General features: G+C 39.6%; 1 protein-coding gene across 6 annotated transcripts; it reads left to right on the top strand.

Moving 5' to 3' along the window:
• The first annotated feature begins 297 nt into the window (after window positions 1-297).
• Window positions 298-22713, top strand: HPS5 (Hermansky-Pudlak syndrome 5). Of its 6 annotated transcripts, none has more exons than XM_010563851.1 (23): window positions 299-464; window positions 1633-1802; window positions 2244-2354; window positions 3210-3274; window positions 3896-4088; window positions 5598-5731; window positions 7017-7232; window positions 7573-7644; window positions 7877-7965; window positions 8978-9156; window positions 9382-9540; window positions 10666-10825; window positions 12913-13036; window positions 14824-14970; window positions 15843-15917; window positions 16412-17019; window positions 18357-18480; window positions 18685-18840; window positions 19343-19462; window positions 19788-19901; window positions 20241-20347; window positions 21043-21328; window positions 21804-22713. In XM_010563851.1, exons 2-23 carry the CDS (start codon window positions 1695-1697, stop codon window positions 21862-21864), a joined length of 3408 nt encoding a protein of 1135 aa, XP_010562153.1. In that variant the 5' UTR covers window positions 299-464; window positions 1633-1694; the 3' UTR covers window positions 21865-22713. The 6 variants fall into 6 exon arrangements, with proteins under 6 accessions (XP_010562155.1, XP_010562154.1, XP_010562153.1 ...); XM_010563850.1 differs by lacking the exon at window positions 21804-22713 and adding an exon at window positions 21500-21774; XM_010563853.1 differs by lacking the exons at window positions 2244-2354; window positions 21804-22713 and adding an exon at window positions 21500-21774 and having other exon boundaries at window positions 298-464.
• Window positions 22714-26885: the final 4172 nt, after the last annotated feature.

Genomic DNA, 26885 nt, shown 5'->3' with positions numbered 1-26885 from the left:
GCCGCTTCCCGGCTCTACGCCTGCCGGGGGCTGCGCCGCCTCCGGGCTTGGCTCTCGCCGCCGGGGCGGTCGGGTGGGTGCCTGCGGGAGGGAGAATGGCTCGGCCCCGGGGAGTCGCCGCCGTCCCCGTGACTTCCTGCGTGCCGGTTCCCGGCCGCCGCTTATCGGAGCGCCTCACGGCCTGACGGCGCGGGAAGCCTTCGTTCTCTGGCGCCGGCCTCGCTCCTCCGCGCCCCGCGGGCGTCCGGAGCCGCGGTCCGCGCGGCGGCGGCCCTCGGGGGCTGGGTCCGAGGCGTCCCCTGCCCGCCCGCTTTCCGCGGGCAGCTGCGTCTGAAGGAGCTGGCGGGGTTCTCCCGAGCTTCGGCGACACTTTGCTTTACTCCGCGTATCTGAGAGAAAACAAGGGGGGCTCGTAGCTCTTTTCTCAGGCTGGGGGCTGGCAGACGGGCAGCGTGTGCTCAGAGGTAGGTCGGGCACGGAGGAGGTTGCTGGTTTCCGAGAGCAGCGTTCCAAGGAAGGATTTAAAATCTCAGGCTGGCTTTGCTCGATGGAGGTCGTCTGCGACCTTCCTTATGGCAGGCTGTGTGAAACGGGCAGTAGGGTGTCTTTCTGGACCAAGTACTCTAATCCAGAACAAAACAGTCCTTTTTCAGCCATCAGAGATGGTCTAGTCTTTATCTCTGGGGTGGAGTCGTCCTCAAATCCCATAATACAAGCTTTTTAAGACGCTTTTGAGAATTTTGAAGAAATAACTTTCAGTCTCTCTGGCTAAATGCGTATCTTCCCTTTTCCGAGTGCCTGGTGAGAGTAAGCGTTCGCTTTTCTTGTAAGGAAGTGTAAAGTTTCACATTATGGTATTTCTGGGAGGGAGTTCTTTAATATATGGGATTGCATGCTAAATATTGTTTAGAAAATCGGAGGCTTGAGTATGAAGTGTAGCAAGTGTGGTTTTTTTAAGCAACATACAGGTCTAAACTTCAAAAATTCCTCAGGAAGAAATTATTTTAAAGTATGTGCTGTTTAGGAGAAATATATGAGGTTGCAGCTTCGGTAACTATTTCGTTCTTTGTTTTCACTCTGTCTTACCTATCTTGTATGCTGGAAAGGAAGTACTGTGGAAAGGATAGTTTATACATGTTTACACACACACAAAAAATGCACAAATGCAGGTAATTATAAATTTGGTATCAGTTGAGGATAATATTCCTTAAATTTAGTTTTGGAGGAGAAGGTGATGTAGGCATAAAATGCCAATGCTAAATGTTTTTCTTGAGGGGTTTTCCTTGACACCAAGTCAAGGGTGCGTGTTACGGAGGGAAGTGCGTTTTACCATGAAACAAGGCTTTTTGCATAGGTAGACAGAACTTGTTTCACAGGTGGATGTAAATATATCTTATAGCTACAATTTAAATACTTCTAAAGTTGGTCTCTGATAGGTTAAGTTTTCTGAAGTGAACTTCAACAAAAACTTCTTGTAAATGAAGCAGGGGTCTAATTTTGCAGCCCTTGGGCCTTTTTGGCAAACTGAAACCTGATACCATTTGAACAGGAAGAAGTTTGGTGTTTCTTTAAAAACAGAAAAACAGATGTACTACTAAAAAGTGAACTAATCAAGAACTTTATTTTTGGCAGGTACAGCTAAAATATGAAGCTGTAATGCACCCATGAGTGAGTAGCGCTAGTCATGTACATCAATGGCCTCTGTGCCCATAATTCCGGACTCTTACAACCATGTGTTGGCAGAGTTTGAATGTTTGGATCCGTTGCTTTCTGCGCTCAGGCTGGATTCTAGTCGTCTGAAGGTGAGTTTATGGTGTTTGGTTGTTTTTTTGGTTTGTTTTTAAGTTCAAATAATGACCTTACTTGGTTTATTATCTGATTAACCCACAGGATTCATGTCATTCTTTTTGGGTGTGTGCATGCTAGCTTATGGGGGGGGAACACTTTGGGAAGAAGTAGTAATGAAAACAAAGGGTCCTATTACTCTGTGTGTGTGTTTTCTTAACGCAGCTGTGGGGTAAATAATACAGCCTTACATGGTTGCTGTCTTACACTGTTTGCTCCAACCACAGAGAGTGCTCTTCTAATATCTTTGATGACTGTGCTGCCAGTGTTTCCGGAGTGGTACACAGAGCTGGCAAACAATGAAGCCTTTAAAAAATAATATAATAATGCAAGGAAAAGGTATTGTTATTAGTACTTACTAGCAGCCTTGTTGTGCATTATGATTTTTATTTCTTCAGTGTACATGTATAGATGTGTCGAAGAGATGGCTAGCTCTAGGCAGTTCAGGAGGAGGACTGAACCTTATACAGAAAGATGGTTGGAAGCAAAGACTCTTTCTCACTCATAAGGTAAGGGTAAAGAATTCTATTAAAAAATTTCCAGGGAAAACAGGATTGGGAAAGAGACATTGTTTCAAGTTAATTTTTGTTAAGAGTCAACAGCCATTTTCAGCTTGCTGAATTGTCCAAATAAAGTGAAGTTTTGGACTGCTCCATTTAAAAAAGGTTGTGATACTGGAGTGTATCCCCAGAGTGTGTGGTGTAATAGATTTCATGAGGTGTGAAAGAAGTTACTTGAGAGGGTCAGACCTCTTGTTTTTCAAATTCCGACTTTTAACAGCAGCAACAAAGTCACCTTGAATATTTAAGAATTAGAAGAAAACTTTGAATATGAATCAGAGCAATTCACGTGTAGGTAACTACCCATGTTTGGCTGTCCAAACTATGAACTACCTGGATAAGCAAAGAAAAGATAGGCTGGCTTGTTTTTGCTGAAAGAGGTCATGGAACAGGGATTCTTGTTTCTACAGCCAGATGATCTTTCCTGGGAGTCACTGCTGCTCCCACCATAACATGAATGCAGCCATTTTTTCTAAGGTTGGGAGTGTCTCACTTGGTTCTGGCAAAACAGCTTCCATAGGTGTGAGGACAGGAGACTGTTTTCTCTGTTTTCCAAGTCAGAGAGTGAACTGCAATAATTTCTCTTGATGTTGTCATGTTGTTGTCAGCTGCATCTTTTTAGAGTAAGTTCGGTGTTTGCAAACAAAACCCAAACAACAAAAAACCCCAAACCACCACATCACAGTGAAGTGGTAGCAACTGTTGACATGAATCTGGTTTATGTCTTAAAGATAAAAGTCAGTTAGTGGTAAAGGCAGTACAAGAACAGCTTTTACCTGCACTTACTCCCATACTTGCTTTCAGGAAGGTGCCGTTTCCCGGGTTGCCTGTTGTTTGCATGATGAAGACTATGTTGCTGTTGCCACCAGGTGAGTGATGTACTCGCAAACCTGAATGCTGGATAAATATTTTTAAGTAGCTTCTATGTTTCAGACTTGGACATCTGCTGAGAACTTGGAGCAGGCTGGGGAATTAGCTGGTAGAGGCCCATACAGAATAATTCTCTGCACAGTTTGCTTAACTTTTTTTCTGGAATAATTGTTCCAGAATAAGTATTATTTCTGTAACAGAACATCTATGGGAGAGCTAGTTAATGCATGTGAAGTTATGATGATAAATGTCTCTGAGACCTTTCAGCATCAAAAGGAGTGTCTTCATTAACTTGGCAGAGTGAGATTGGTAGTTAATACCACTTACATTGTTTAAGATCCATTTAAATGCTTATTTTTCCGCATCCTCACTGGCAATTCCAGTAAATGTGAGAGTACCCTTCCAAACAAAGCTGCTGATGCATTGTAATGCAAGGAAGGACACTTCTTCAGAATTAAAAATGTGACACTTCTTGAAAGCATGCAACCTCAAACACAGCCAGCTCTGAGATGTACTACTTTGCATAGTTTTTCTGTTTCTTTGGAATAATGCATCTTTATCAGTGATAAAACATGAGAAGACTTATTATCAAATTGTATTTTCTTTTTTAATTTTTGCAGCCAAGGTCTTGTAGTGGTCTGGGAGCTGAATCAGGAACGTCGTGGGAAGCCAGAACGGATTTACGTTTCCTCTGAGCATAAGGGTAGAAAAGTCACAGCTCTATGTTGGGATACAGCCGCCCTTCGTGTTTTTGTAGGAGATCATGTGGGAAAAGTATCAGCTATCAAGATTAACACATCAAAACAAGGGAAGGTAAAATGTCACATACTTTGAGATGAGGAGGTTCACAGGGGAAGATGTATGGAATCTTTTTGTTTGTTTTAATAAAGTAGAACAGAGGAAGTCTTGCCAGCTGATGAAGTTCTGGTAGCTTTGACTGTTGGGATGAAGAACCAGTCTCTTGAGACAGCAATAGCAATCCTAATCCGTGAACTTCCCTCACCCCCTCTTTTAGCTATTTTAGTAATGCAACATAAAAATGCTTTCAAATGTACAGAATTAAAAACTGGCCAAGCTTAATCCTCTTGGAATTTACAAGTATCCAAGTCCAGCGTCTTGGTGTTTCTGATCCTGTTGGATTCCTTAGACTCCAGCTAGAGGTTCAGCTGTGTGTTTTAGTCCTCAGCTCAGCTGTTGGCCTGAGAAAGGGCAATCCCAGAGTCTGATTTTTGCTTGGCTCTGTCTGGCTACTGTCATCTTAAAGATGTGGATTAGTTAAAATGAGTGGTAGGTGGACATCAGGCTTACATCCGTTACATTTTGTGCAAAGGAGATGCATGTTAATGATACCAGCCTGATTTCTAGCCCTTGAGTGTTCTTTAAGCGTTACCATTACTAGGTCCTTTCCTTCTCCTTTTAATTCGTAAGAAGGAGCATGACCTGGAAATAGGTGTATTCCTCCAGGTCCTTTCTAGCCCTCATGAAAGATTTTGATGGAAAATTGACTTAAAAGTAGCAAAATGTTGCATTTAAAGAAAGACCAAAAAATTCAACTATGGAAAGAGAGAGAGAAAAGGAAGGAGAAGGGCAAGGCCCATTAAATGTGTCTGCTCATGCCTGTTAAAGGAATTGGACTGTTGACTCTCTCATGTAATGCACTTTGTCACGTTCCTAACAAAGAAAACGGTTCCAAGTTGTCAAAAATGGTGACTGTCTGCTAGAAAATTTGAGTGCAGTTCCCAGTAGTGTCTTATTCCTAAGGAGTCTGTGACTTTGTTCTGCCACCTATGCAAACTGAGACATTTGTATAATAAATAGTATTTGGGTAATTTGCTGCAGGGTAATATAGAAAGTGAGTTTATGTAAACTGCCTAAATGCAGTGGAAGTTTTTTTTTTTGTATCAAATAATCCCTCAGGTCTGTCTCCATAAAACTGTTTGCTGGGTGAAAGTACCTGTGGGGAGAATCGAGAGAACTGACAAAAGCACAAAACTTGCAAAAGCAAGAATAAAAATCTCTCTTAATGTTACAGAAAACACTCTATAAAGAAATGTCAGGATGCTACAGGGATATGATTTTTTTTTTTTTAACTTAAACCTTCAATAATGGTTTTGGGAAAACAGGATTTAGACTTTTATGCCTCTTAAGCATTGAAACCTTGTTTTGTAAAGGAGAGACAAGAAAGGAACATCTCTGTCTTACGCAGTGTATTCGTAGCATAAGTCTTTTCTCGATTTTGCAATTTTAACTTCATGAAATAGTCTTTACTTTGAACTGAGGACCAGTGTGTTTTCTTTCTTTTTTTTTTCTTCCAAACTGTAGGCTGCTGCTACTTTTGTGATGTTTCCTGTTCAGATTATAACCACTGTAGATTCTCGGGTTGTTCAGCTTGATTATTTGGATGGAAGACTGCTCATATCTTCACTTACACGCACTTACTTGTGTGATACTGAGAGGCAAGTTATATTTTACTTGTAAAATGTTGGACTTTACAGAGTCACACAGAGTTTCTGAAGTGATGTCTGGAGATCATTTAGTCCAGTTTTCCTGCTCAGAGCAGAGCTGGGTAGAGTAGATTGTGTGGGATTGTGTCCAGTTAGGTTTTGAGCATCCCCAAGGATGGAGACTCCACAAGCTCTCTGGGCAACGTTTGCCAGTGGTTCAACATCCTCACAATAACAGAGCTTTTATGTTGCAATGGAATTTCCTGTATTTCCATTTTTGCCTATTGCCTCTTGTCCTTTCACTGGGCACCGCTGAGAGTAGTCTGGCTCTGTTTTCTTTACTGCCCCATTAGATTTTTATACACATGGGATCGTATGAGTTCTCCCCCTGAGCCTTCTCTGTTCCAGACTGACCAGCCCAGCTCTCTTAGCCTCTTCTTGTAAGACACGTGCTACAATCCCTTAGTCATCTTTGTGGCCCATCACTGGACTTGATCCAGTATGTCCCCGTATCTCTTGCACTGGGGAGCCTGGAACTGGACCCAACACTCCAGATGCATCTCACCAGTGCTGAGAAGAGGGGAAAGATCATCTCCTTTGACCTGCTGGCAACACTCTTCCTAATGCAGCCCAGGAGGCTGTTGGCTGCCTTTGCCAAAAGGGGTGTTGCTGGCTCGTGGTCAGCTTGTTCAGCAGGTCCCTCAGGTCCTTCTCTACAAAGCTGTTTTCTAATCAGTTGGCCTGTACTGGTGCCTGGAGTTATTCTTCCCCCAGTGCAGGACTTTGCATTTATCGGTCTGTTTATCTAGACTGTGCTTCCTCAGTTTGTCTGTGAAGATGTTAGCAGGGTCAGTGTCAAAAGCCTTACTGAAGTCAAGATAAACAATATCCACTACTCTCCTCTCATCTATCAAGCCAGTCATTCTGTTGTAGAGGACTATTATTTCCCCTTCATAAATCCATGGTGACTATTCATGATCACCATCTTATCTTTCTTGTGATTGGAAATGGTTTCTGGGACCGTTTGCACCATCACCTTCCTATCACCGGGTTGACTGACTGGTTGTGCTGAAAAAAACCCACCCTCATGATCTGAGCATTCATTTAAAATAATATTTCTGTACCCTGTCTTTTATAAGCTTTATGCAAGCTTTATAATATTCATTACAGATTTTTTTTTAGGCACCAAAACCAATTCAGCAACTAGGATTTAGTATTTTTATTCTTAAAAAAACCCCATAAAATTAATTAGAGCCTTTATTAATTCTGCCTTAACAAGTATGTTATTTTCCACTAGAGAGAAGTTCTGGAAAATTGGTAATAAAGAGAGAGATGGAGAATTTGGAGCATGTTTCTTCCCTGTTGGAAAAAACAGTGGGAATCAGCAGCCCTTAATATATTGTGCTCGACCTGGCTCAAGGATGTGGGAGGTGAACTTTGATGGGGAAGTGCAAAGCACACATCAGTTCAAGCAGCTGCTGTCCTCACCGCCTCTCCCTGTTGTTACTCTCAGGTAGAAACATGAGTGTTATCAGTGATAAATTTACTTGGGACTTCTAGCTGAAAAGAACTGCATTAATGCTGAGAAGATTAAATAAACTCCTAGTGCAGTCAACCATTAATCCTAGTTGTCATCTTAATACATTCTCCTCTGATAACACAAGCCAGTAGTTATCAAAAATGCCAAAACCTTGATTCTGCAGGTATGTCTGTGTGACTACCACAATGAATGCTGCTGTTGTAAGACTATGTTTATTTAAGCCAGGCTTGTATTTACAGGGTTAAGAATGCTACATTAAGAAAGTGATATTATTGTAGTTATGCTTGTAACGGATAATAATTCTACTTTATAGGCTGGATCCTCATTATACTAGTTCCAGCTGCTCTCCACAGTCTTTATCTTTCCCCAAACTACTGTATTTGACGTGAGTATTTGTCAGCATAGCTTCCTGTTGATAAAGTAGACTTAAAAATAAAAAAGTTGTATATTCTCTTAATTTATATTACCAACTTCATCTTTTTGCATAAGAATTTTCCAAGTATCATGCTAAACAACTGTCTTGCTTCTTGCTGTACTTAAGCCAATGCTATCCCTGCATATTTTACAGTTACTACCACAATTAACTGTTGCACCATTAACCTCTGCTTTGCTTGCAGTGAGCACTGTGTAATGACCTGGACAGAAAGAGGCATTTATATTTTTCTTCCCCAAAGTGTTCAAGTCTTACTCTGGAGTGAAGTAAAAGGTAAACTTTAAGAATCTTTGCTTTGTAATATTGTCTATTATGTTTGTCACTTCTGAAGTCCTTGCCTAACATGGAGCCTTTTCAAGCTCAATTTCTGCAGCTGGATTGTGGAACATTGATCAGAAAACTTATTCCTTGTCATCTGCCAAGTATATTCTTGAATATTAACCCTCTCCCTGCCTCCTCCAGCCAACCCTTCTCTCCATAATTCTGAAAACATGCTTGAGAAACAAAACATGGTGTGGAGTGAATCTTAAAATACAGTAATCAAATAGTAAGAGGTAGTAACCTGCAGTACTAGTGAGGTAAAACCAGTAGTATCCTTTCCTCATTTCTGTTTATTCAGGTTTATTGTCAGGTGTCCTGTGAAGGAGGATTGGCTGCTGAAAGCTTAAAACCTGTTTTTTCTAACACCTGTCTAAATTGGAGCCAGGGAATGTACTTATTTGGCAGATGAGTGAACCCTCATAAATGGGTTTGTGTGTATGGTTACAGGCATAGTCCTAGAATGGTTAGTCATTGCTAGTCTTTTTCTTCCCCTTCTCTCCACCGCTTTTGGTGTTAAGTTTCCAGTGCCTTTGTCATGGAGTGTTTGCATATAGCATAGGTATTGCATCTGAAAACTGCTGAAAGGTCGAAGTGTTTTTCTACTAGCAAATGTTTTACTTCTGTTTCAAAGCTAACAATGATGTATTTCTCATCTTTATCAGTCTTTAGTTTTTCATCCCCCTTCAGAGGAAAAGGGGACTTTTCACTAGCTTTAGTGTACTCTTTGAATGCTTTCTAGAAATACAACTCTGGAAAGTTTTGATACTTTAACTATGCTTTATAGTTGTGAGATGCTAGCTTAGCACTCTTCAGCATTTGTTTTCCCTATGCCACTTGTGCATTAGGCTTTTGCACACATTTGCAGTCAGGGGGAAAATATGTTTTCACCTTCTTTCAGGAACAGAATGGAACATTGACTAATGATTTCAGTCCTTTAGATACTTCTGTGCATTTGGTTTTGCAGATATTCAGGATATTGCAGTTTACAAAAGTGAGTTGTTCTGTCTGCATACAAATGGAAAAGTGGCACACCTCTCCCTTCTGCTGGTAGACCGCTGCATAGAGCGTCTGATAAGAAGAGGGTTCTGGACCCTTGCTGCCAGGGTCTGTTGTCTCTTCCAAAATTCAGTTATTTCTTGCAAAGTAAGTAAATACCCCTTTGTAAATGTGCAATGCAACTTCACTCTGTTTCCTGTCCCCCTCTTCCATTAAGTTTCATAGGTTTCTGAGATTCGTATTCTTGGAGTTTTTGAAAAGTACTCTGAGACTATACTTTTAGGATGAAAATTAGCCTGCATATATGGTACCTTTTGCTTTTCACATGTGCTTTAGAAATAATAATGCTTCTGTTTCACTCTGTACTTTTAGGCAAGAAAAAATTTGCCTCTAGACAAGCTGGAGCACTTGAAGTCTCAGCTGGATGCCTCAACCCAACCAGATCTCGTTATGCAACTGGAGGAATTAATTTCAAAGTTGGAACCTCTAGATTCTGCATGCAGTAGTAGAAGGAGCAGTATTTCATCGCATGTACGTGTATTGGTAGTGCCAAAACTGTTACCTGCAGATTTTATCTTTATGACTTAAAATCACCTTGATGCTCACTTTGAAGATGAGGCTTTCATTTTTACCATGCCTACTATAGCTGATAATGCTATGTTCTAAAATTAGGTGGGGTAGAGAGGTATAAAATACTACTACTTGCATTCTTTAAGCTCTCAGACCTCTGCCTTTTTTCCATATTATTTTCTGGCTAATGGTTGAGATGTGGACAAAGATTGATACGAAGAAGGCTTTCTCCACAGCTGAGTTTAGTGTCTTAACATGCTTCAGTAAAGGTCATCTTGATTGTAACTCTAGTTTTATGTGGTGAAAACTGAATGTCCAAATGCTCAGAACTATGCTAGCCCTATTTAAAAAATTGTCTCACTCTAAGCTTAAGCAGAAAGCTCTAAGGAAAAAAAAAATCAAAGCATATTGCTAATATTCTTCTACACGTACAGCTGCTTGGTATTGTCTTGCCTTCCCAGCAGCTTTTCAAGAAAGGGGAAATACTTCATAGTTAATATAATATCAGTTACTGTTTTCACTCTAACAATGTTTAAAAAGTAAAGTTCAAAAACCAAAGTAATGTAAATTCCATCTCGGTGTGGTAGACAAGTTTTTCTTCATTAGCAGATGGGCAAGAAAGCTACATAGACTAACCATGAGCAAAAGAATGTACGTGTGTCCTGGAACTAAACACTTTTGCAGCATCTGTAATTGTGCTAGCTGCGTGTTTTTCTGGTTAACCAGCAAAAAGAATATGGACTCCTGGATACACAGGTACAAAGGGGTGATAGTCTCGGATGCAGGACTAAAGCAGAGATGCTTTTTGTCTTGTACTAAGTACACCTGTTGTTCCGCAGGCTGCTTTCCTAAAAGCAGTTGCAGCTTACACATCTTTATAAAGTCACTGGACTGCATGCTTATTGGCATCTGTGTACTCCTCCGTTCTGGATATGTCAAAAATATGCTGTCCTGTAGGGTTTTTCCAGACAGTGAAATATGAAGTGCTGTGAGGTTATTTGTGTGGGTATGGTTATTTGAGTTAATTACAGGAAGTTTAACAAGGAAGTACCACTCAACATCTAACTCCTCTCCCTTGTCTGACAGGAAAGCTTCAGTGTCTTAGACTCTGGAATATATCGTGTTATCAGTCGAAGAGGCAGTCAGTCAGATGAAGATTCATGTTCTCTCCACAGTCAAACATTCTCAGAAGATGAGAGACTTAAAGAATTTCCTGCACACCAGGAAGATGAGCAAGTAGAACTTGGTAATGTTTCTTAATGAAAATACATTATTTGGATGCAATTTCTATTTATTCTACAAGAATTCAGTTGGGTTGGCTCTGTGCTCTTATTTTCCACTATCCAGTTATTCATGATTAAATCCTCTAATTTGATCAATGGGAACACAGTCACCCCACCTTCCACTCAAACTCCGTCCTGAAACATTGGGGTAAAATGCTGGCTCCCCAGATATCCAAGCTTAAAAGCAAACAAAAACCCAGAGAAACGAAACAAAAGGTCCAGAGGGCTTTTACCAAGCTAGGACTTCACTCAATTTTCCCCCCGACCCCTCCATGTGCAATTCAGCATTAATACTGTGATTCTCTCAGCTGACTATACCAGTGTTAATTGAGCTTCAAATGAGATTTGTTTGCTGCCACTATCCTTCCAGTAATATTTTTTCCAGGAAAGAATTTCTTAATCTTGGCTCTGGCTTTATATTTTTTCAGGGAAAACAGTAGGCTTATGACAAGTGTTCTTAACTTTCTTGCAGAGTTCCATTTGTACAGGGGATCACCACTTACACGTGTATACATTAGCGTACGGATGATAGAATTGTTAGTAACTAACATTTAGACCATCCAGGGAGCTTTTGTTATTTCCTAACAAGTACCTGTCACTAGTTGAAAGCTAGAGTGAGACAATAATGGTGTCTTGTTATCTGCTCTGGTTGGGATTGGGAGGGGATGCAGAAACCAGGGATGATGAGGAGCTGGCTTAGTTCCAGGTATGGTAGAGAGGCTTTCCAGTAAAAAGGCTGCTTTTTAGCTTTTGCAGAGAGTAGATGCCAGTTGAGGATGGAGAGAATTTGGATGCTTTGTTGGGGGAAAACCACAGTGGGGAGAGAGAGTAGAGAAATTAGTATTTACTCCCCTACTTGTCAGTAGTGTTGACCTGCTGAATAAGCTACATGCTGTTTGTAGCACTTCGGGTTACATGTGCCTCTTTACCTACATCACCATAAAAACAGGAAGTGAGAAAACTTGAAAGGAAGTGTATTATTTCCGATATTAAAACTCTAAAATGAAGGGACATAGTTTTTGAATGTTAGAAGATAGAAAAGTTCTCTCTCTTCCACAAGAGATAGCAAATTTGCTGATTATTTCCAAGTAGAGAAGTTCTAGGTGCTTCTTGAAGCATGTGTACTTGATTTGGTATTTAAGAGAAATGGACTTAGTGTTTCCCTGCTCACATTTACGTAAGATGTCATAAGTTTTTAGGTTTCTAATCTGCATAATGAACAAAAGCAGCCTTATTTACAAGCAATCGTAAAATCAGTTGTGACCTTTAGGCACTATGCAGAGAGACTGCAGATTCTGATGGTAGAATTTCTGTAACGGAGTAGCTATCTTTTCCTCTCAACAGTGCAGATAGTGCTGACTGTTGCAAAATGCAGTGTCATCCTTACTTAAAAGGATCCTTTTTTTCTTATTTACATCACTCAAAGATACAGTCTGTGTTTGTACCAGGAAATGTTTAATCAAAACACATTGTAGATACTGTTAGGGATGTAAGAGTGAAATAGTCAGTGATTCTGTATTTCCTGTGATTCTTACCAAAAGCTAGAGAGCTATGGACAGAATTGTACTTTTAAGTCCATTCAGATAAAAGGGTGCTCTATACCTTAACCATGGCTTATGTGTCTCTGTATGTTCATATGTGACTTAGGTTTTAGGAAATCATGCAATGTGAATTGATGTATGCCACAATACTTAAATTTTTCTAGGTGTTTAAGTAACTGTTAGTGGATTAAATCAAGATTTTTGTCTCCTAAATGGACTGTAAGTCTACTTTTAGAAGATAGTTTTCATACGGTTGTTGATTATCACTTGCCTTGTTATAGAGCCAAAAGACTGTTAACAAAGCAGGCCTACTAGGTTCAAAGTCAGTAATAAAATGGCTCTTGAAAACCAAGTAGCGCTTTTCTGGTTCCCCACATTCTTGAATATTAAGTAGGAAAATATTGTATGCCAGTTGTCCGTTAATGAATTAGTGACTTTCAGTTTGTTTCATTGTTCCATTTTTGCTGGGCCAGTGTTTCATGACTCTTTATTTCAATTCCATTTGTTAGACAATGTATCTCATGCATCTGTGACAGTTGAGGCTGACCGGAATGAGACATTTCTCCCATTCAGTATTCCTTTGTCATTTCGTTCCCCATCTCCTCTCGTCTCTCTCCAAGCTGTCAAAGAAAGGTAAAACTTCCAGCAGGTTCACTCATCCATTACATCTTTCCCTTTTTTTCTGTCCTCTGAATTTGTAGCATTGTCTGGTTTAGTTCATACTCTGTTCTGCAAAAATGTAACATCTGAACTGAAACACCGGAGATGCAGTCAAGTTTGCTAGACAATTTAAAGCTTCCATCTTGACTCTAATGAAGATACAAAGAGCTGCTGTTAAGTTCAGTGGAGCCAAGATTTCAACCTCAGTTTTTAAATGGCTAAGAATGTTTAACATTACCCTCTGAACTGTGGTTGTGGTTTGTATTCAAAGCAAACTTAGTGAATATTGTTTGGGGATTTTTATTTCCTGGTACTTAGGTTTCTGAACAATGAGTGAAGGCTTCCTATGTTGCTCGGGGACAAACATTAAAATATTCAAAGCATGCTAGATACTGCTAAAACACACTTGCAAAGTATACCACGTGGTCTGCCATCATCCTGCACACACCTTTCAGTGAATCTAATAAATTCCCAAAGTGTTTTTGGAATAATGGTAGCTTGTAACTGGTGCAAGTAAATATGGTAGTGTCTGTTTTACATGGAAAATAAATTTCTATTTTAAAAGTCGCTTTAAAAAGCTGGGGGGGGACCACAAATATAAAGGAGATGGTGTTAAATACATAACTTAAACTTGAAAAAACCCCTTATGTATGTTAGTTCCTTAGCTAAAATGTTGCTGGCCCTTAATGATGGTCTGAAAAATTGCGTAGCCATCCCTTGGTTACTTAGGTATGTGAATCGTGTCCTGCAACAAAATATTGTAGCTGATATCGATAGTGTGAGGATCTCAGAATAGCCTTCAGAAGTACATGCAATGTTTTGAATTTTTTCTAAACCATAATCAGTTTTTAGGACTTTATTAGTAGAAACAGTTATTACTAGTAATGAGGACTAAATTTTCAAGTATTCACTACATTCAATTTATAATTAAATAAAATACTATCATATTTACAGTTACTTTTTAAAAGTTTACCTTTAATCCTTCTATATGTTAAAATCCAATTGTTTTGCTACATTTGAATCCTTTCTCTCTTCTGCAGCAACCTTCAATTTTTGCTATACCCTGGTATAGTAAAAGATGCCATGTTCTCTGGCAAGCAAGTAAAAGGGTTGTTTTTTTGTTTTTTTTTTTCTTGATGCTCTTAAACTAGTTCTTGGCCAGAAAGCAAGAAGCTGATTTTTCTGTTCAACTCGTGATGACATAGTTCTCTTCATGCCAGTGGTAGAAATAGTTGGGGTTTGGTATGTTCACTGGGCTTTCTTTTGAATACAATATCTGAAGGGATAGGGACTGATGATGTGAAAAGGACATTTTTTGTGAGCTTTGTAACCTGAAGAACTAATTTGGAGTATTGTAAAACTGTTTCTTATGACCAAGAGAGACATCATTTCCTAATGATGCTTTCTGTTTATAAGCTTTAAAATGCAGTGTAGCCAATCCGCATTTATTTGCATACAAATATATGTCAAAATCTAAGCACTGTTAGTATGTGATCCTGTTTCTCCAGCAGCAAAAAACCCAAGTCTTAAATACTTCAGGTTTTTATTCTGTGCTGAAAGTATGGACCGTGACTGAAGTATGAACTTTGAGCAGCTGCTTAGTGAGTTTTGTTCTTGTTGGCCATTGCTGCTCTCATCCTTTTCTCAAGAGTTCTTCAGATTATTAAGTTTTCTGAAATCATGGTTTGAATGGAAAGAAAGTGCTTTATTTGTTCAGTTTTGAATTTCCAATTTTAAATGTTTGAACTTCTGACTCCTAGCGTTTCCAGCTTTGTACGCAAAACTACTGAGAAGATTGGTACACTACATATAAGTCCTGATACTAGAGGGAGGCAAGAAGTAAAGGATGATGAGGAGCTGCAGGAGTTGACTGTTAATCTGGTAGCATCTCCCCAGGAAGAGAAAGAGTGAGTATAAAATGTTTTCTTAGCAATTGCATTTGCTGAACGTTCTGAGGATAGCAACCTAAAGAAAAACTACTGTTTCAAGTAGAACGAGTTGCTCAGCATTAGGTTTTTCTAGCTGCCTTCATTACTGTGGTGGGTTTCACTGGTTTGCCCTGACTCCTTTTCTAGAAGCTGATTGGGCACTGAGCACTTTTGGATGGTGGAGCATGTAGTCTCTACAGTGCTGTAATGACTGAAGGGCAAGAATGTAGTGTATTCAGCAACTCTTATGGAGTGTTATCTGTGATGCTCATTATAGGTATGGACATGAGTCCAACAGTTCATTTCCTGTCCTTTCTGAGTGGGGAGTAAACACTTTTATCTCCCTAAAAACACTTTTCTTTTTGTTTTTGGTTTGTGTGGGTTGCATTTGGGGGTTTTGTGGATTTTGTTTTGTGTTGGTTTTGGGAGTTTTTTGGTTTTTTGTTTTTAATAATGGTAGCTATAAAACATTGAACTTCTTTAATGGTTGTCCAATTAATACAGAGTTAAGTTACTTCATATTCCAATGTTTTGCTAATTTACCATTTTGGACTAACTTTCGTATAGTGGCATGATACTGATTTTTATTCAGTACCTGCAGAAATCTACTGTAGGTGGAGTAGAAGCCATTATAGAAGCCTAGAAAAATAGTATTATTGGTTACTCTTCATGCCCAATTCATCCATAATTTCTGTTGAGCTGTTCCTTCTTTAGAAATTAAAGCTTTGGTTTTTTTAATAAAGGAATTCATGTTGTTTCCTTGCAAATTTGAGGAAATTTTTGAGGAAATCCTCCCTTAAATTATTAAAGATAATACTTCAGATAAGACTGAAATTAATGTCTTTTTCTAGGTTAGAACCACAGAGCTGCCAGCTTCCAGAGGAGGACCATCTAAGAGATCTCAAGGCTGCAACAGCAGAAGCTATGTAAGCAGGGAAACTTAGTGTATAGATATATTGGGCTTTGGTAAAAAATGATTGATTTTTTTTTTAAATTTTTTTTTTACTACATACATGCAAGAGTAATGCTCTGCACGTCTGTTAACATGATCTGAAAGGATATAATTTGGTCAATGGTTTGTTTCCCCTATTTAAAACCAAGCAAAACCCACTAAAAGCTTATTTAGGTAGTCTAGTGTTATCTTTTTGTCCTAACTACAAGCATAGTTTAAAAAAACCCCAAACCACCTAACAAACAAAAATTCATTCTGAAGGAAATCTTGGGGACCTCAGAATGTACTAATATCAAATGTAGACAGCATAAGTAGCCTAAATTCTGTTTGATGCACTCAAAACTACAAAAAAACTGACTAGTCAAGTTTAGGTGTATACTTTGAGTTACATGAAACATATATAGTTCTTCACTTGTGGCATCTTATAACTGTTAGGCAACTTAGCAAACTCCTTTTTTTATGCTGCAGAGCCAAACTCCAGGATCCCCTGGTTTTGTTAGAACCACAGCGCATGAGAAGGGTTTTACAGGAATGGATTGTCTATCTAGAAGGAACGTTTGGCAGCAAAGAGCATTCTGCTTCCTCCACTAAGAAAAGTGAGACTGTGAGTGCTGAAGAACAGAGGGCAGTCCTGGAGGAAAACCTACAACTGGATCCAACTGATGGAGACCCAGTAGACAAAGAACAGAGTAGTATCTTGGAAGACTGCACTAAACAGGGAAATACTGATGAAACCTGTGTAAGCAAAATCAAGTGTGAAAATAGTACTGATCTGAAGGGACCTTTGGACTGCGGCTTTCAAGTGTCTCCTCCGTGTGTTGTAGAGCCAGATGTTCAGAAAGATCTCACTGAGTTGACAACACTGTGTTTTGAGCTGCGTGTATTTTCTTGTGGAAATGGTGATGCTGAGGAAAGCTCTGATGGAAGTCTGCCGCCAGCAGCTTCGTGGACCTTGGCTTGTAGGTTTATGCGAAGCTACTTCTTTCTTTTGGATTTAAAGAGAATAAAGCAGTATATTATAACCATGTATGCAACCAGTCCTAATGTATGGGAAACATACACTGCAGGATTGAAAGGTAACTAATGAAAATTTTATTACTAGTAAACTGAGAGTAAGACTGTTTGGGAGAAAAAAAGAAAAAAGCTTGAAGACACTCTCATTTCTGGCTGCAAATTTTCCTTCTGCAGGTGTAGTGTAGGAGGCGGAGGATTGTTGGTGTGTGGGAGTTTTTGTTGCAGTTTTGGGTTGTTTGGTTGTTTGTCTTCTCCCCAAAGGCTAACTTCTGAAGATCAGCTGGCTCCTTGGAGAGACTGTTCCTCCCCTTCCCCCACTTTGCAATTCTGAACCTTTTAATTTATATGGAGCTTGTTGGTTGAACACTGCACTGATTTCATACCAGATCTATTTAAAAACAACTATATGTGCTTCAAAGAGCAAAAGCATCTTAATTAGAATCATATGTCTATAGAAACAAGGCAAAAGCTAGGGGAGAGGCTTCAGTATGTGCACTGGAAACAGAAGATTTTATTTGTAGAGAAATGTGGTTAATGTGAAACAAAACTGAATGGAGTAAATGGTTCCATGCAAATGAGTGGCTTGTGATCACTTCAGACTTCCTTTTTCCACAGAAATCCCTTCTAATATTTTTGCCTCTTTAGCCTTATTGAACCAAAGCTTCCTGATTATATTGGAAAACAGAACTTCATCTGTTCTCTGCATTCAGCTTCTGCTTTACGCATTTCTTTTTAGAATGAATTAAAGTCTTAGCATTGATTTGGTGCCAACAGAGAGCTAAACAACAGAATCTTGCTTTGAGGGTTGGTATCTGGTATTTGGGTTCATGGGAATCTGTTTGCTATTTGGATTCTGAGAGCCTTAGAAGTGAAAGTAATGTACGCATTCCCAGTTTGTCCTTAGTTGGACTGCATTTGTGCCTGTAGATTAATACCCACATTTCATCAGGATTGAGGTTCGTGTTGAATTCTACATTCTGTGAAGTCAGTGTCCAAGCTGAAGTTTTTATTTGTTAATAGAAGCAAACTGTAATATATGAAAACTGATGCAGATCTGCATTATATTCAGCAAGCCATATGTCCTGCAGTGTGCTTTTTTCACATCAGAGAAAAATTACCTACTCATAAGTCTAAAGAAAAGGAAAATATATCAAGAATATTATTCCATGCCTTAATTGTGTCATTTCATTGCTGTAATTTGCTGTAAGTGCAGATTAGTGGTGTTGATTTCTATGAAATAAACAAGTAGGATCTGTTCACTTGTTCGTACTCTTAGCTAGAGAGTTCCATGAAAGTAGTGATAACTTTTGTCCTTACACTTAACACGAGCTGTGTGTGTTAAGAAAAAAAAACTTGCCCATATCTTGTAACTCATATCTTGTGTGCTGATTTATTTCAGAACTAACTTGTCATAGTCCAGTGGCTTTAGCGATGGAAAATGAAGATATGTTGAAAATACTGAAACAGCTGCATGACCTGGGGCCTTGGGATGATAGCCCACTGTTACTGGTACATGCTCAAAGGTTTGTAGCCAAGTCCTTTTTTTCTTCCTCTTCTTCAGTGTTGTTAACTTGCTAGCAGGAATTGGTTCACTTAACGTTTCATGAAGCTTTCTGGGAATCTTTTAAAGACATCACCTTTCAGTACTATCTTGAACTTGCAAGAGAACTTGGAAAAATAATAATTTTGCTGTGTGGTACTGACGATAGTTTATCTTCTTTCTCCAGGCTTTATGAAAAATTTGGGGAAACAGCTCTTCGGCCCTTGATCAAGTTCCACCCCTATATTTTACCTTCTGATATCAAACAGCTTTGCAGGAATGATCCAGCTCACTTTTTAGCATATTTAGATAGTCTGGTGAAATCAAAGCCAGAGGATAAAAGGTAAAGGGAATATAGAATCTTTTTCATCTGTCTGTTCTCTTCCTCATGTAGCTGTGTGGGGTTTTTTTTTTGTTTTGGCTTTTGGGGACTTTAACTGCTTCTGTATCTGTCTGCTTTTAGCAGATTCTTTAGCATCAGATTCCAATTCATTCTGCCAGTTTTATTTGGTCTCAGACTGGGTTTTTTGTTAGATTAGATGCTACTTTTAAAAGGGTTTTTCTAAATAATACTTGCAGTGGAACTGACTATTTTTGTTCCTTTGCCTGCAGTTCAGTATGCCAAGGTTAGAAAGCATTTAAAAAAACAAAACAAAAAAACCTGTGGGAATCCAACCTGCAAACCTGATGGTTTTCTGTGGTCCCCTCAGCTTCTAGAAACATAAATCATTCTAGGCTTATCCGTATTTAATTTTACAATATTTTTTTTGTCCACACACGATCTCTGCTTCTCCATATCTGGTATATTTAAAACTGGTAGGTTTTTTCTGTGTTTTGTTTTCTAGGTCATCTCTCCTTAGATCTCTTCTGCAGCCTGAATCTGTACGGCTGGATTGGTTGTGCTTGGCAGTTTCTCATGATGCACCACAAAAAGCAAATACTGTGGATGCGGAAGGAAATCCCAGGTAAAGTAGGGTTTCACCCAAAGTCCTGAGTGCAGCAAAAAGCTTTTAACAGGTCTGCAGGATTTTGGCTTAGATTTTGTATGACAGTTTGGATGTCACTGAATCCTTGGAGCATTTTGCATGTTGTGGAGTTCAGCAGAAGCAACCAAAGGACTAAATAACTTTATCTGTAATGCTTTTCAGAGTGATTGCTCTACTGAGACTACACACAGTGTTTCATTTGTTTTTTCTTCTCTCTTTTCATATACCTGCCTTTCTTGTAGAGAGAACAGAATGTTCTGAAGAAAATCATTAGTGCTTTAAAACTGAATTTTTCATCTTCTAGGCCACGATCACATTTGTTTACTTGGGGCTACAGCCAACTTATTCTGCTTTTGATTAAACTCCCTGCTGATTGTGTTACAAAAGAGAAGATGGCTGACATCTGTAAATCACATGGGTAAGAAGAAAACTTGATAATTCTTGATACTTGGTTAGCTGGTATTCTGACCCCAAAAAGGTACAAATGAAAACGACCCATCTGCTCCTTACTTGGACAGGCTTTATTTAAAAACCTTCCCTGTTCTGAGGATGAATATTGATGAGTGTCCAATTTAGTGTACCAAATACCCCTTTTGGTTAAGGGTAGTCCCTGTGTGCCCACTCTGCAGTGATTTCTAGCATTCAAGAAATTCAGTTGCTTCTGTCTTCACTGATATTTAAACAAGCATTTAATTGTTGTTGACTTTAGTTTAGATTGAATATTTGATTCCTGGAAATCTTTACTCTCTTATTCAAGATTTTGGCCTGGATATCTTTTTCTCTGTCTGGAGCTGGATAGAAGACTAGAAGCCTTTACTAATATTGCTCATTTGGATGATTTGAGCCTGTTGAATGGAGAAGATGGTTAGTGAGTCTTAAGCTGTGTAAACATACTTCTGTAATATAGGAACTGCCCTTATTTTATACTGATTTGTCTGAAGTTGAGTTGGAACTTTTCTTTTTTTGAAGTGTTTTGGTAGCCTTAACTGTGTGTAGTGCAGCATATTTGAAACATGTAAATGGATGTTACACTCTTGTATCTTCACACTGTGTTTTGTGAAATCAGTTGTGCTAGAAAATGCTTAAAAGTTCAAGAATGTAGAGTTGTTTATCAGTTGGGAGTAAAAGCTAAACTTGGTGTTGTAGATAGAGGAATAGCAAGCCTCCTTGCACAGCACAAAACTCCCCCCATTACACATGCAGACACACAAAGTTATGATGAGCAAAGCATTGTGTCACATGGCAAAGCTTAGAAGAAAAATCTCAGTAGCCCTAAGATGGACAAAACAATTCTTTGTCTCTTGACTTAATCCAAAACCTTAAATACTGAACTATTGTGAAGCTTCGTGTGTAGTTCATCACTGATTCTTTATACTGAGTCAGTCAAGGCAGTACACTTCTGCACACAATTTGCTTGTTGATAATGCTTGGTTTTCTTAAATTTTCACAGAGAAAAACAGAATAGCTACCTTCCCTTTTAAGTACAGTTGTATTTAAAACAGTAGGCTTAGAATTATCCTTATCTTACAAATAATGTAACAAACTCATTTTACATCTAGGTTCCATTCCAGAGACCACAGAAGAATGGAAGTTTCTTCTGCATCTTGCAAAAAATCACAGCACAGCTTTCCACCACCATGGCTCACAGAATGGGAATGCTGTCAGCAATGGTAGCCTGAGCTGCCCAGACTGCATCACTGTGGAAAATGTAGCCCTCTTACTGGCAAAGGCCATCGGCCCAAATCGTGCCTTGCCTCTCTTGCAGGAGTGTGGCTTGACACTAGAATTGTCTGAGAGATTTACTAGTGTCTGTGAGATACTGAGAATTGCTGAGAAAAGGCAGAGGTAAGATGACATGTCAACAGAAGATCCACAGTATTCATTTTGGATCTTCTTGGTGCTTTAAACTTTCTTTTCAGTTAACAAAAAGGTAAAATATTTCACATTTTTACCTCGGATTTTAAACTCATCTGAAAGCTTTTCTCTTATTTAAGAGCTATGTATTGTGCAATATAGGCATTTTAAAATGGAAAATGAGGAAACGGGAAATCATACATTAAAAATGTATGTGAAGGAGATTCTCTGAAGGAGATATCTGTCTTGCTGAGTCCTGCACAAACTCTGATCTTGCCTATCCCTTCCAGAGAAGGCATGCATGGTGGGTGATGTCATGATGTTACTTCTGAAACAAAATCACTTTTTTGACAAACTTTGCTTTAAAGAGCAAACCAAAACTCTGGTCTTCCTGTTGTTAGTTTTTGTTACTGTTTGACTTTTTTTTTTCTTTTTTTCCCCCCTCTCCCCTTTGCTTTAATTGCAGAGCGCTGATTCAGTCCATGTTGGAAAGGTGTGACCGGTTTTTGTGGTCTCAGCAAGCATAGAAAACAACTTGGAAAACTTTGGGAACATTTTTTACTGTAATGATTGTATATTAAAGTGCCTCCTAAACTGAACAGGCTCTTAAAGAGATTAACTCCTGTCTAAAAGTTCAATTATATTAAGCCAGTCTCCATCTGGCAGGTATCTGACTGGGAACTGTTGATGGTTCTTCCGTATTCCTTTGGAGATGAGTTTTGAACTGTAGAACTTAAAACAATCCAGTGTTTATCTTAAAATTAAGGTCACAGATTTCTGAGATGAAAATTCCTGAATTTATTTTCTGAGTCTATATAACTTAAGTGCTTAAGGATATGAGCCCCTAAGTATTGTATTAAGGTGTACAGAATTTTTTGTTTGTTTGCAAACATGAGAAGCAATTCCTTGGAAATATCTAAGCCCGTACTTGTTTAATTTTTCTGTAAATGACATTGACTTTCTCAAGTTACTGTAGAAGTGCTTATTATGATACCTTTTTTCTTTCTCTTAAATTGTATGGACTGGTCTTGCCCATTTGAAATGCATTTATTGAGTTACGTCTTAAAATAGGAGGGAAATATTTTTCCAGACTGGATTAATAGCTAAGAATGCTGATTAACAGAAGAACTTGTTAAATGGACTCACTGTTAAACTATAAGCATGGTATTTCTAAATTGCCCATAACTATTTGTGCAACATGACTGTAGACATAAGTTGTGATATTTCAACAAACCTCAGGACGGCGGAATTAGAATCATAGAATTATTTATGTTGGAAAGGACCCTTAAGATGTCCAAGTCCAGCTGTAAACTTAACACTGCCAAGTCCCACCACTAAACCAGGTCCCTAAGCACCACGTCTACACGTCTTTTAAATACCTCCAGGGATGGTGATTCAACCACTTCCCTGGGCAGCCTGTTGCAATGTTTGACAACCCTCTCAGTAAAGAAATTTTTCCTAATATCCAACCTAAACCTCCCCTGCTGCAACTTGAGGCCATTTCCTCTCATCCTATCTCCAGCCAGCTGACAGAAGAGACCAGCACCCACCTCGCTACAACCTCCTTTCAGGTAGTTGTAGAGAGCGATAAGGTCTCCCCTCAGCCTCCTTTTCTCCAGACTAAACAACCCCAGTTCCCTCAGCCGCTCCTCATAAGACTTGTGCTCCAGGCCCTTCACCAACTCGGTTGCCCTTCTCTGGACACACTCCAGCACCTCAATGTCTCTCCTGTAGCGAGGAGCCCAAAACTGAACACAGTATTCCAGGTGCAGCCTCACCAGTGCCAAGTACAGGGAAACAGTTGCTTCCCTGCTCATGCTGGCCACACCGTTTCTGATACAGGCCAGGATGCTGTTGGCCACCTTGGCCACCTGGGCACACTGTTGGCTCATATTCAGCCGACTGTCAACCAGCACCCACAGCTCCTTTTCTGCTGGGCAACTTTCCAGCCACTCCTCCCCAAGCCTGTAGCGCTGCATGGGGTCGCTGTGACCGAAGTGCAGGACCCAGCACTTGGCCTTGTTGAACCTCATACAATTGGCCTCAGCCCATTGATCCAGCCTGTCCAGATCTCTCTGTAGACACTTCCTACCCTCAAGCAGATCCACCCTCCCACCCAACCTGGTGTCATCTGCAAACTTGCTGAGGGTGCACTCAATCCCCTCATCCAGATCATTGATAAAGGTATTAAACAGAACTGGCCCCAATACTGAGCCCTGGGGAACACCACTTGTGATTGTCTGCCAATTGGATTTAATTCCATTCACCACAACTCTTTGGGTCTGGCCATCCAGTCAGTTTTTTACCCAGTGAAGAGTATGCCAATGCAAGCCATGAGCAGCCAGTGTCTCCAGGAGAGTGCTGTGGGAAACGGTGTTTGTCAAAGGCTTTACTAAAGTCTGGGTAAACTTTGGTAATTCCACAATTAATTTTGACATTTTGGAAAGTAAGAGGACTGCATGTCTTATTCTAATAACCTTTCTAAAAGCTGAAGGTTTGGATAAGTATTTTTAGATGGATGCTGTCAAGAAGTCTTTTTAAGTATCTGCTAGAATATGAAGATCTATAAAATCACTTGGATTTTATTTCTCATTTACAGAACTATGCTTTGTACCAGCACTCTTTCTGCGCTTAATACATCTTTGAACAAGTTTCTTCTTAGGCTTCTAGTTTTCGCCCTCTTTGCTGTCAAGACTCTCACATTTTTAACAGAAGGCCACGGTGTCTGGTCAATATTTCATTTTCACAGATGTCATTTAAACAAAAAATTAATGCATGCATTGGAACTAAATTTATTATTAAATCCATAATTTTGTCATGAAATGACAATATTTCTTTATAATGCATCTTTTTATGTAGTCTTGCAGCACTTGCAGTGGTGCAAAATAATGCTTTTATTTTAATGAAAATAGGACTTAAGTAATAAAACCTCCAGACTTCTGAGAGGTGCAGTCTATTTTATCTCAACTGCAAGAAAAGACTTTATTATGGAGGGTTGGTTACTTCACTAGAGAAAATGAAGTTAGAGGGAGTCAATTAGTGGCAGGCTTTCATCTGTTAGTATTGCTTGTGGAAAAGCCAATACAGAACTATTTCCAAAAAAAGAAAACTTTAAATCTTTTGGGGTTTAGATTTTTGACATTGGAAACAGCACAGATCCTTCTGTTGGAAACACTCCATGCTCTTACTGTAAGACTTGGAATAGGAGCCAGGCACCTGCAGTGTGTGGTGAGGTTAAACAAATCAGATGTTGGTGCCTGTTCTCCTACCTGCCAAGTGAGCTCAGTGGCTGTTGTGTTTAACTCTATTACAAGCGTGTGAATGTAGTACAGCTTTAGCTGAGTACTTGTGTTGCCCTCCTTAGAGGAAGTTGGCTGGCTTTCCAGGAATGTACCTGGCTTGTCTCTAAGGTTCCGCTTTATTTGCTCTGTGTATTTTGTGTACGCAGCAATCTCCTCCTTACTTCTGTGGGGTTTTTGAACACTTGGTTAACTTTGAGTGAGGGTTGGGGCTTTTGGGTTTTTTTACAATAAATCATACACTTTGCATTCAGAGGGTTTTTTTTTTAACTTTGTGTCAGAACTGTCATGTAGCTAACATAATGGGAAGCGTTTGTTCAAATTTGGTGTCTAGAGTGAGCTTGTGTTGATTTCAACTAACTTGGCTGCCAATAAAAAGTAAGAATTTACTCTGAAGAAGAGTTGGAAAATCACCATTTCCTATTCTTGGTGCATGTGTTTTCATCTCATATGGGTAAGTGAGGGGACTGTGAAATGAAATGGTCTTCTAAATAGAAGTTATGGTTGTACAGAGCAATGCCCTCATCCTAAAGCTACAGCCCCTACTGGCTCTTGTCAGCCAGCTAAGCATACACTGCTGATATTTTAATCCAGCCTCTGCTGGAGCAGATGAGCTGCAGCTCAACTTTGGTTTTGGTGACTGTTGGTGGAGGGGACCCTTGAAGAGCAGAGATGAATAAAGGGGGCTTTGCCTGGAGCAATATTATGTAGAAGCAGTGTTGGGTTTGTTGTTGTTGGTCTTTCCCCCCCACCCCCCCAAATATCTAAAAGCCTCATAACTGCTTCAAAACACTATTTCACCATTAGAATTATCATCAAAACCTCTGGTGAAATAAATTTTATTTAAAATAAATATCTGCATATGCAAACTGCTTCTTGAAGAGGGGCTAAGTTTGCAGTTGCTCTACATGTCTATAAACCTGAGGCCAATGCTAGTAAATATTCCATACAGCAGCATGGCAAAACTCCTGAAGTGAATTACTGCCCATGTAAACTTGGATAAGGTGCTATTACTTCCCAGAATAAGGGGTGACTACATTTATTACTGTGCTGCCTGAGCTGGGAATTCACCTCGTCCCCTTTCTCAAGCTGAGATTTTTTTAGATTGCAAAATACCTACATTGCAGAATGTAGCTTACATTCGTAGATAGTTAAAGGGCAAACAGTTTGAGGTTGCTTTTCATCTTAAATATATCAGAATGTACAAACCTAGAAAAGGGTCTCCTAGGTGCCCCTATATGTGTTATGTTTACCCAGTGTGCCCATGCAGGCTCTGTTTTAGTGCTGGGCCAGAAAGGAATATTCCATTCAAACCCTTCTACATGCTCAGAGGCAGCTTGCCTATTTGTGTTGCAAAAGCAACGATTTTGGCTGCAGGTTGTTTCTGTGGGCCAAGAGCTGTGACCTGGAAAGCAGGCAAAGAGGCTATGGACAAGCAATGCTCAGGCTGTTATTTGCTGAAGCACAAAGCTGGTGCTTTATCTCAGTTACTGTAGGAAGCTCTAGTATTGTTGTCACTGCTGCTGCCTTCCTTGTTGGAGACAAGTCAGGAGGATGCAATCCAAGATCTTATAAAAATCCCCTCCAGCGCCTGCCTTCTTGCAATTATCCTCATGTTTGTGCTCTTTGCAGAAAATTTTGGTTTGGAGAGAATGTGAAACACATCAGGCCACATCAGAAAACTCAGAAATATCCTCTGTGGTCCAAAATGTCTAAGCTTTTGTAGGGAAAAGTTCCTTAAGTCAGTTCTGAAGGCAATGCTCTGTTCTAGATCCCTGGCCAAAACGGGATATGCGTTAGTGAGCCTGTACCCTAACTTACAGGTATAATTTTCCAGTTTGTTTTTGTTTTTTTTTTTTTAAATCAAAACCAAAAAGAGACAGACAGGGCTACTTGCGGCCAGCAGAGAAGGCACTTGAGCTGATGTACTGTAAGGGCATAAGTCATTGCTAGAATGTGAACAGAGTTGCAGCAAACCACAGCCTTCCAGTCTCTGCTGTAACTGAGCTGTTACACTACTAAGTATCAGGTTCCCGGGTGGTAGGGGACAAAATTATGTGCCTGGCTGCCTGCTTTTTGCAAAGTTTCCTTGTCCATTGGGTTGGGGTTTAGATTCTCATCTCAAATTGTTCCATTCAGAGATACAGTATCCTAGAGAATATCTGTCCTGCCACTCCAGGCTTGTCTGTGGAAAGTGTTTCTTCTTCCCCTACGCTAAATTATTGTCTGAAGTCTAGTGATGCCCAAGG

This window comes from Haliaeetus leucocephalus, unplaced genomic scaffold (genome assembly GCF_000737465.1).
Source record: "Haliaeetus leucocephalus isolate CR32 unplaced genomic scaffold, Haliaeetus_leucocephalus-4.0 Scaffold173, whole genome shotgun sequence".
Lineage (NCBI taxonomy): Eukaryota > Metazoa > Chordata > Aves > Accipitriformes > Accipitridae > Haliaeetus > Haliaeetus leucocephalus.
The sequence above is the reverse complement of the archived record's forward strand: the minus strand, read 5'-3'. Positions and strand labels throughout refer to the sequence as shown.

What these genes read in the sequence shown, in the direction of transcription:
- HPS5 (XM_010563850.1), top strand. Translation starts at nt 1,695, where the DNA reads ATGGCCTCTGTGCCCATAATTCCGGACTCTTACAACCATGTGTTGGCA. An exon ending in CCCAAACTACTGTATTTGAC is followed by an intron (nt 7,645 to 7,876) that starts GTGAGTATTTGT and finishes CTTTGCTTGCAG; the next exon opens with TGAGCACTGTGTAATGACCT. An exon ending in GATGCGGAAGGAAATCCCAG is followed by an intron (nt 19,463 to 19,787) that starts GTAAAGTAGGGT and finishes TTCATCTTCTAG; the next exon opens with GCCACGATCACATTTGTTTA.